The sequence below is a fragment of the Oncorhynchus nerka genome, linkage group LG10 (genome assembly GCF_034236695.1).
Source record: "Oncorhynchus nerka isolate Pitt River linkage group LG10, Oner_Uvic_2.0, whole genome shotgun sequence".
Taxonomy (NCBI): domain Eukaryota; kingdom Metazoa; phylum Chordata; class Actinopteri; order Salmoniformes; family Salmonidae; genus Oncorhynchus; species Oncorhynchus nerka.
Window position 1 is genome coordinate 48,663,448 of NC_088405.1, and position 10,535 is coordinate 48,673,982.

The 10,535-nt window shown below is 44.5% G+C and overlaps 1 protein-coding gene across 3 annotated transcripts in view; it reads left to right on the forward strand.

Moving 5' to 3' along the window:
• The window catches only part of LOC115135426 (G protein pathway suppressor 2-like), a 39,498-nt gene extending 29,040 nt beyond the window's left edge, over positions 1-10,458 (forward strand). For all 3 annotated transcript variants that reach the window (XM_029670110.2, XM_029670108.2, XM_029670111.1), the window contains one exon: positions 9,776-10,458. In XM_029670110.2, coding sequence (XP_029525970.1) covers positions 9,776-9,856 — 81 coding nt within the window. In that variant the 3' untranslated portion in view covers positions 9,857-10,458. The remainder of the gene's footprint in view (positions 1-9,775) is intronic.
• Positions 10,459-10,535: the final 77 nt, after the last annotated feature.

Consider the following 10,535-nt stretch of genomic DNA (forward strand, 5'->3'; position numbering starts at 1 on the left):
CCTCTGTCACGGATAACATGGTTGCCCTTAGTTTGAAGATGTGATCCGGAGCCTTCTGTGTGTTCTCTTTTCGACTCCCTCTGCATATTTGCAATCAAAAGCCAGAATTATGTCCATCTCCTTAGCTATCGTACTGTAATTCCACTGCTTTCAAAACTCTGTCCTTCAGAAAGTTACAATCCAATTACAATCCAAGATGGTGTAGCAGTCAGACGTCTTGTCGTGTCCCTATATGTATATATTGTTTTGTTTTTTTAAAACATATTTTTCTTCGCATATCTTTTAAAACATTTTGCTAAACCTCAACTTCTAAATACTCTCCTGCAACCCGCCTCACCCAATGTAGCGCGGATCTGCTTTTTTTCTAAAGTATTTATATTTACTTCGGATCCGGAACCCCTCAACTGAAGCTAGCCAGCTAACTACCAGCTATCAGTCAGCAAACCATTGCTAGCGGTCTTCAGCTAACCGGTCATCAGCTAATCTTTAGCGCGGAAAGCTCTCGCCAGTTCGAACAACGCGACTCTAACCAGAGAATAACGGACCTATTATTCTTTTTATTTTTTTATCCCCGGATTCCCACCGCAAACGGAACATTTTCAGCTGGATCTTCACAACTAGCTAACTGCAACCCCGGATGATTACTCCTGGTTAGCGTTTCCATCCATTTAGCCTGAAGCTAGCCCGGCCAGAGCTCCTGTGCTACCACCGAAGCATACTCCTGGGCTACAATATCCGGACCCACGACCGGTCTATCGTTGTCACCGCATGAAGAGGCATAAACAGACTCACCCCATCGCGACGTCCCCCAAAGGATAACTTTCTAGCCCTTGCTATCTCCTTGCTTGCTAATTCGGCCTGCTAACTGCTAGCTTGTTTAGCCCCGGTCCACTAACTGCTACCTTGTTCAGCCCCGGCCTACTAACTGTTAGCTTGTTAGCACAGGCCTGCTAACCGTCTGAATCGCCGCGTCCCAACCACTCACCGGACCCATATTTATTTTCAATCTCTTTTCGATTTTTAATTCGATTATACCTTCCGGTAACCTGCCTCACCCAATGTGATACGGAATAGCTATTATTTTTAATTTTTAGAACACACTCAAGAACCTCCAGAAGCTAACCAGCTACAAGCTATTTAGTCATTGTTAGCCACTGCTAGCGGCTTTTACCTTCTGCACAGCCAGCCAGTTTTTTTAACCTGGATAATACTCGCCAGTCTAGCTCCCCTGCCCCATCCACCGCTGCCCCCTGGACACTGATCACTTGGCTACATAGCTGATGCATGCTGGACTGTCCATTAATCACGGTACTCCATTCTGCTTGTTTATGTTTTATCTGTCGGCCCCAGCCGCTCTCAGACTCTGTGTGTAGTTAATCCGACCCTCCCTGCCTAGTCAACGCCATTTTACCTGCTGTTGTTGTGCTAGATGATTAGCTGTTGTTGTCTCACCTACTGTTTTAGCTAGCTCTCCCAATTCAACACCTGTGATTACTGTATGCCTCGCTGTATGTCTCTCTCAAATGTCAATATGCCTTGTATACTGTTGTTCAGGTTATCATTGTTTTAGTTTACAATGGAGCCCCTAGTTCCACTCTTCATACCCCTGATACCTCCTTTGTCCCACCTCCCACACATGCGGTGACCTCACCCATTACAACCAGCATGTCCAGAGATACAACCTCTCTCATCATTACCCAGTGCCTGGGCTTACCTCCGCTGTACCCGCACCCCACTATACCCCTGTCTGCGCATTATGCCCTGAATATATTCTATCATGCCCAGAAATCTGTTCCTTTTATTCTCTGTCCCCAACGCTCTAGGCGACCAGTTTTGATAGCCTTTAGCCACACCCTCATACTACTCCTCCTCTGTTCTGCGGGTGATGTGGAGGTAAACCCAGGCCCTGCATGTTCCCAGGCACCCTCATTTGTTGACTTCTGTGATCAAAAAAGCCTTGGTTTCATGCATGTCAACATCAGAAGCCTCCTCCCTAACTTTGTTTTACTCACTGCTTTAGCACACTGTGCTAACCCTGATGTCCTTGCCGTGTCTGAATTCTGGCTCAGGAAGGCCACCAAAAATTCGGAGGTTTCCATACCCAACTATAACATCTTCCGTCAAGATAGAACTGCCAAAGGGGGAGGAGTTGCAGTCTACTGCAGAGATAGCCTGCAAAGTAATGTCATACTTTCCAGGTCCATACCCAAACAGTTCGACCTACTAATTTTGAAAATTACTCTCTCCAGAAATAAGTCTCTCACTGTTGCCGCCTGCTACCGACCCCCCTCAGCTCCCAGCTGTGCCCTGGACACCATTTGTGAATTGAATCCCCCCCATCTAGCTTCAGAGTTTGTTCTGTTAGGTGACCTAAACTGGGATATGCTTAACACCCCGGCAGTCCTACAATCTAAGCTAGATGCCCTCAATCTCACACAAATCATCAAGGAACCCACCAGGTACAACCCTAAATCTGTAAACAAGGGCACCCTCATAGACGTCATCCTGACCAACTTGCCCTCCAAATACACCTCTGCTGTCTTCAACCAGAATCTCAGCGATCACTGCCTCATTGCCTGTATCCGCTACGGAGCCGCAGTCAAACGACCACCCCTCATCACTGTCAAACGCTCCCTAAAACACTTCTGTGAGCAGGCCTTTCTAATCGACCTGGCCCGGATATCCTGGAAGGACATTGACCTCATCCCGTCAGTTGAGGATTCCTGGTCATTCTTTAAAAGTAACTTCCTCACCATTTTAGATAAGCATGCTCCGTTCAAAAAATGCAGAACTAAGAACAGATATAGCCCTTGGTTCACTCCAGACCTGACAGCCCTCGACCAGCACAAAAACATCCTGTGGCGGACTGCAATAGCATCGAATAGTCCCCGCGATATGCAAATGTTCAGGGAAGTCGGGAACCAATACACGCAGTCAGTCAGGAAAGCTAAGGCCAGCTTCTTCAGGCAGAAATTTGCATCCTGTAGCTCCAACTCCAAAAAGTTCTGGGACACTGTGAAGTCCATGGAGAACAAGAGCACCACCTCCCAGCTGCCCACTGCACTGAGGCTAGGTAACACGGTCACCACCGATAAATCCATGATTATTGAAAACTTCAACAAGCATTTCTCAACGGCTGGCCATGCCTTCCGCCTGGCTACTCCAACCTCGGCCGACAGCTCCGCCCCCCCCCCCCCCGTGGCTACTCGCCCAAGCCTCTCCAGGTTCTCCTTTACCCAAATCCAGATAGCAGATGTTCTGAAAGAGCTGCAAAACCTGGACCCGTACAAATCAGCTGGGCTTGACAATCTGGACCCTCTATTTCTGAAACTATCCGCCGCCATTGTCGCAACCCCTATTACCAGCCTGTTCAACCTCTCTTTCATATCATCTGAGATCCCCAAGGATTGGAAAGCTGCCGCAGTCATCCCCCTCTTCAAAGGGGGAGACACCCTGGACCCAAACTGTTACAGACCTATATCCATCCTGCCCTGCCTATCTAAGGTCTTCGAAAGCCAAGTCAACAAACAGGTCACTGACCATCTCGAATCCCACCGTACCTTCTCCGCTGTGCAATCTGGTTTCCGAGCCGGTCACGGGTGCACCTCAGCCACGCTCAAGGTACTAAACGATATCATAACCGCCATCGATAAAAGACAGTACTGTGCAGCCGTCTTCATCGACCTTGCCAAAAGGCTTTCGACTCGGTCAATCACCATATTATTATCGGCAGACTCAGTAGCCTCGGTTTTTCCGATGACTGCCTTGCCTGGTTTACCAACTACTTTGCAGACAGAGTTCAGTGTGTCAAATCGGAGGGCATGCTGTCCGGTCCTCTGGCAGTCTCTATGGGGGTGCCACAGGGTTCAATTCTCGGGCCGACTCTTTTCTCTGTATATATCAATGATGTTGCTCTTGCTGCGGGCGATTCCCTGATCCACCTCTACGCAGACGACACCATTCTATATACTTCCGGCCCGTCCTTGGACACTGTGCTATCTAACCTCCAAACGAGCTTGCCATACAACAATGCCATACAACACTCCTTCCGTGGCCTCCAACTGCTCTTAAACGCTAGTAAAACCAAATGCATGCTTTTCAACCGTTCGCTGCCTGCACCCGCACGCCTGACTAGCATCACCACCCTGGATGGCTCCGACCTTAAATATGTGGACATCTATAAGTACCTAGGTGTCTGGCTAGACTGTAAACTCTCCTTCCAAAATCAAATCTAGAGTCGGCTTTCTATTCCGCAACAAAGCCTCCTTCACTCACGCCGCCAAACTTACCCTAGTAAAACTGACTATCCTACCGATCCTCGACTTCGGCGATGTCATCTACAAAATTGCTTCCAACACTCTACTCAGAAAACTGGATGCAGTTTATCACAGTGCCATCCGTTTTGTCACTAAAGCACCTTATACCACCCACCACTGCGACCTGTATGCTCTTTTCGGCTGGCCCTCGCTACATACTCGTCGCCAGACCCACTGGCTCCAGGTCATCTACAAGTCCATGCTAGGTAAAGCTCCGCCTTATCTCAGTTCACTGGTCACGATGGCAACACCCACCCGTAGCACGCGCTCCAGCAGGTGTATCTCACTGATCATCCCTAAAGCCAACACCTCATTTGGCCGCCTTTCGTTCCAGTTCTCTGCTGGCTGTGACTGGAACGAATTGCAAAAATCGCTGAAGTTGGAGACTTTTATCTCCCTCACCAACTTCAAACATCTGCTATATCTGAGCAGCTAACCGATCGCTGCAGCTGTACATAGTCTATCGGTAAATAGCCCACCCATTTTTACCTACCTCATCCCCATACTGTTTTTATTTATTTACTTTTCTGCTCTTTTGCACACCAATATCTCTACCTGTACATGACCATCTGATCATTTATCACTCCAGTGTTAATCTGCAAAATTGTAATTATTCGCCTACCTCCTCATGCCTTTTGCACACAATGTATATAGACTCCCTTTTTTTCTCTACTGTGTTATTGACTTGTTAATTGTTTACTCCATGTGTAACTCTGTGTTGTCTGTTCACACTGCTATGCTTTATCTTGGCCAGGTCGCAGTTGCAAATGAGAACTTGTTCTCAACTAGCCTACCTGGTTAAATAAAGGTGAAATAAAAAAAATAAAAAAGTGGAGAGCAACACTTATGCAGTTCTACTACGTGATATCTTTATTTTTTATTTTTAGCTGTGTTAAAAAGGATTACCTACACATACTGACCAGCTCATATTATAGGCAAGTGTGCTACATGGCAGACGAATCCGAACTCAGCTCTCGGCATTTCCAGCCCACTCATTATCTCATCTAATCATTGCTACCGGGAATCTTTTTCTTTTTTCTGTGGCTAAACCAACTAGGCTTGTAATTTAATAATTGTATTCATATTTACAGATAGCATACAAGTGTGTTATTAAGGCACATGAAAATTCATGCATTTCTTGCCTAAAACTCATTTAGATTAAATGTTTTATTTTTTTAAATATTTTAAATGGTGCTCCTGTGAAGTAGTGACACGCGACATAGCGTAGTTTCCTTAAACAAGTCACATTTGTGTAAATATTGTTAATGTCTTGACAAGCAAGCGGAAAGGCAGGTGGAGGACTTTTGAATGCACGTGCCGGTGTTTATTGATGGGCTTCCTGCCTCTGCTGAGATGGGTCTGGCTCGAGTATCCACGACGTAGGCTACTGGCGGGGCTCACTCTAGACGTAGAGGGAATTCTCTGACATTCTTGTTTGTGTCGTGGAAATACTATTTACAATATATTTTAGACACCCGAGCTTGTGTATTCAATATAGACTTTATTACAAAGTAACACGCCGAGCTGGTCCATGGAGCAACTGCCGGTCTCAGACTGAGATCCCTTTTTATATACAGTTTCAGTTTGACACAACATACATTCACTCCTCTTTATGTATATGATCCACATCTTTTGGTTTTCTGCCACTATTGTGTCCTAATCTTACTTCTAGTCTATCTACGGCCATCTTTACTTGGTTTCTCCTCCCCTTCTTGGCACATACTTCAGGGCATAGATTATATTGGTGGTGTAACCATAGCAACGATACAAAAAAATGTCCAAGGACACCCACAGGACTAGGCAACGGCTTCTCTCAATGGCCCAGTCACACACACATTCACAATTGCCTCCCTCCAAGCCCACATTGATTGTACTCACCGCTCCAAGACGCACACCACATGCATCGGAAAATCCCCCATACTTGGAAACCGAATGTTGGTTGATAACAAGTGTGAAGCGTCAGACGTCAGGGAGATTGTGAATATGTATTTATTTAATTTTTGTGGGAGTTTGAAAATGTACTGTCCCAAGTGGGCGATATGAAAGCTTGATTAACTGGCCCGTCAAGCTTCGGCAGAGTTTGCAGGGCCAGTGGGCTGCCCTGAATGTCGAGCGCTGCTTATGGAGCAGGTGTGTTTCTTGGAGCATTGCTGTATCAATATGGTTTCTTGGAAGGATATCAAGACCGCTGACACGTTTGATAGGACATATAAGGTATTTCAAATTCCAAGAGAGAATTGCTATTTTTGCCATTGTTTTTCAGAAAAGAGTGTTATATTAACTGTATAATTGTTGTATTTAGTGTTGATAAGCCCAAGTATGTGTAACAAAAAGCAGGACCCACAGGGAAATTCACCCATTGATTGTTCTCCACCCAGAACACCCTCCCTGTAAACCATTCCCCCCTTCTCTGACCCCCCTTTGCCTAACAGATTTAGCTTGCATAGCTGCAGATTTCACCTCATTGTATGTTGCCCTCTGTTTTAGCAGTTCGGCACTCAGGTCTGGGTAGATGCTGATCCTTTTCTACATAGGTCAGAGCCCCCAATTCTGCTACAAGGTGAACTATTTGCTTTTTGACTTCAAAACTGTGGATTTGTACAATCATACAACGAGCCATTCTGGCGAGGATCCGTCCAGTGTGCAATGTTAATTCGAGGCATGGGATCCAGCTTCTCCTGCCCTAACAGTTAATAGAAAACATTGCTCGTGATAGAAGTTTGGTTGCCCCATTTCCAAGTCCAAATACCCGCACATTGAATTTACAGGAGTGATTTTCAAGTGATTGTTTTCCCTTTTAGGAGATTGATTGTCCCTTCTAATTTAGCATGCACTGTTTCCAGGTCATTCTCCAGACTTTACACTTTAGTTGAATAGGCATCCACTTTAGAAGTGAGCAATGCAAGAACGCAAGATCTATATATATCCTACCCTGCCTTTCTAAGGTCTTCGAAAGCCAAGTCAACAAACAGATTACCGACCATTTCGAATCCCACCATACCTTCGCCGCTATGCAATCTGGTTTCAGAGCTGGTCATGGGTGCACCTCAGCCACACTCAAGGTTCTAAATGATATCTTAACCGCCATCGATAAGAAACAATACTGTGCAGCCGTATTCATTGACCTGGCCAAGGATTTAGACTCTGTCAATCACCACATCCTCATCGGCAGACTCGAAAGCCTTAGTTTCTCGTGATCGCCTCACCTGGTTCACCAACTACTTCTCTGATAGAGTTCAGTGTGTCAAATCGGAAGGCCTATTGTCCGTGCCTCTGGGGGTGCCACAGGGTTCAATTCTTGGACCGACTCTCTTCTCTGTATATATCAATGATGTCGCTCTTGCTGCTGGTGAGTCTCTGATCCACCTCTATGCAGACGACACCATTCTGTATACTTCTGGCTCTTCTTTGGACACTGTGTTAACAACCCTCCAGGCGAGCTTGAATGCCATACAACTCTCCTTCCGTGGCCTCCAATTGCTCTTAAATACAAGTAAAACTAAATGCATGCTCTTCAACCAATCGCTGCCTTCACCTGCCCGTCCGTCCTACATCACTACTCTGATCTGTTCTGACATATGTGGACAACTACAAATACCTAGGTGTCTGGTTAGACTGAACTCTCCTTCCCGACTCACATCAAACATTTCCAATCCAAAGTTAAATATAGAATTGGCTTCCTATTTCGCAACAAAGCATCCTTCATTCATGCTTCCAAACATACCCTTGTAAAACTGACCACCCTACCGATCCTCGACTTCGGCTACAAAATAGCCTCCAATACCCTACTCAATTAATTGGATTCAGTCTATCACAGTGCCTTCCGTTTTGTCACCAAAGCCCCATATACTACCCACCACTGCGACCTGTACGCTCTCGTTGGCTGGCCCTCGCTTCATACTCGTCACCAAACCCACTGGCTCCAGGTCATCTACAAGACCCTGCTAGGTAAAGTCCCCCCTTATCTCAGCTCGCTGGTCACCATAGCAGCACCCACCTGTAGCATGCGCTCCAGCAGGTATATCTCTCTGGTCACCCCCAAAACCAATTATTCCTTTGGCCACCTCTCCTTCAAGTTCTCTGCTGCCAATGACTGGAACAAACTACAAAAATCTCTGAAACTGGAAACGCTTATCTCCCTCACTAACTTTAAGCACCAGCTGTCAGAGCAGCTCACAGATTACTGCACCTGTACATAGCCCATCTATAATTTAGCCCAAACTACCTCTCCCCCTACTGTATTTATTTATTTTGCTCCTTTGCACCCCATTATTTATATCTCTACCTTGCACATTCTTCCACTGCGAATCTACCATTCCAGTGTTTCTTGCTATATATTGTATTTACTTCGCCACCATGGCCTCTTTTTTTTTTTTTTTTTTTGCCTTTACCTCCCTTCTCTCACCTCATTTGCTCACATTGTATATAGACTTATTTTTCTACTGTATTATTGACTATGTTTGTTTTACTCCATGTGTAACTCTGTTGTATGTGTCGAACCGCTTTGCTTTATCTTGGCCAGGTCGCAATTGTAAATGAGAACTTGTTCTCAACTTGCCTACCTGGTTAAATAAAGGCGAAATAAATCAAATAAAAATTAATTTACTGTTTTAATTGCAAGTCGAGGGCAGAGGTTATCTCTGGGATAGTAGTGGCCAGCTCTTTCTGTTGTCTGGTGTTATGCCACCATCTTGCCACAGGTAATTTGTGGATGGACAGATTATGCTATCTACTGGAACGAAATAGACCTGCTAATTGTTTTGTCATGCAATGAACACCTTAATATGGTGTTTACAATTGACCATTTTAGAAATACAAATCACTTACCTTTACCAAATTCGACACTCATTGCCCCCCCAATACAAAAACTCCTCACTTGGTCTGCTTAACGCTGACCAAGTCTGCTCAATCTGCAGATTTTGGGCAGAGACCCTGCTACTTTGCCTCTTCTCTGGAATAAGTGGCGACAGTAATTTCCTTTTTGAAGTCAATCCACATGGTTGGGAATTTATTTTGGACTAATTGAATAATTCTGTTATATAATTATGGTATGCACGGGTGACAATTAATTCACACGTGGTGTGAGAAGATGCACTATCAGCCTCTTGAGGTCAGTTAATAACTCTCCCTAAATGCAGAGCCCTACATATCACAACCCTACCTACCTGGGCAGCACAACCCATTACATACAGCCTTGGTGCTGCCAGGTAGATCAAATGGCCAATGGTAATGGCTTTGACGAAATACTAGGAATACATCATGAAAATCAACATTAGTCACAATATGGAATAGAGTATTCATCACTTTTAGGCTAGATGCACCCTAGCTTTGATTTGACTGACTCGGTCATTCTCATGCTTAGTTAGACGTGATGCTTACAAATGGAATAACTAAATTATACTTCTATGGTATGATGTTTCTAAAGGATCTATTCATGCTTTCTTGTTTGTCTTTTACAGGCAACGTTTCAGAGCTCTCCTCGGCATGCCTACCTTTCCCACAGCCAATCAGGACAGAGGTTCTACCACCACACCAAGTAAACTGGCAACAACCACCACCAGCAATTAGGGATTGGCATCATTCTCCACACAGATGTAGGCTTCAACTTTAACTGCTGAAATAGTACATCAATGTAGCGTTTCTTCTGCCAAAATGTTGCATTATATCCCATAATGTGTATATCGACTACTTTCAGTATGCATTAGCATGTTTTTAAAATTTTATGTAACAAAATCTGAATTTCAATAGATAAGTTTTGTTTCATAAAGGGGGTCTCAATCATGACGTACTATGATAGAGAATTGGTAGATTCAGAATGATAATATTTGCATTCCAAACAATGGTGCTGTTTTCATTGTTGATGTGTTAGCAAATGAACCCAAGCTTCAGTACTCTGTGCTATTCACTTTTGACTGATAATGAAGGCCTCTTAAAATAATCTTAATATTTGTGTTCTTAATCTTATTTAAAACATTTTAAATGATTAAATGTAAACCCTTCTCAGGGCCCATGGAGGAAATGATCATTTGCAAGGAAGAACTCTTTGATTCACTTAAACATGCTGCATTTGTGGAAGCCATATTTTCCTAAACTTTTTAAACGAAAATCTACTAATTTTATTAAATTGCACTTGAAAAGTAAACATGCAATGGCTTTTATTTAATGCAGAGGCGTATGGTGATGTGTAAGAAGAGAACATGTGACAAGATATGTGGGAGG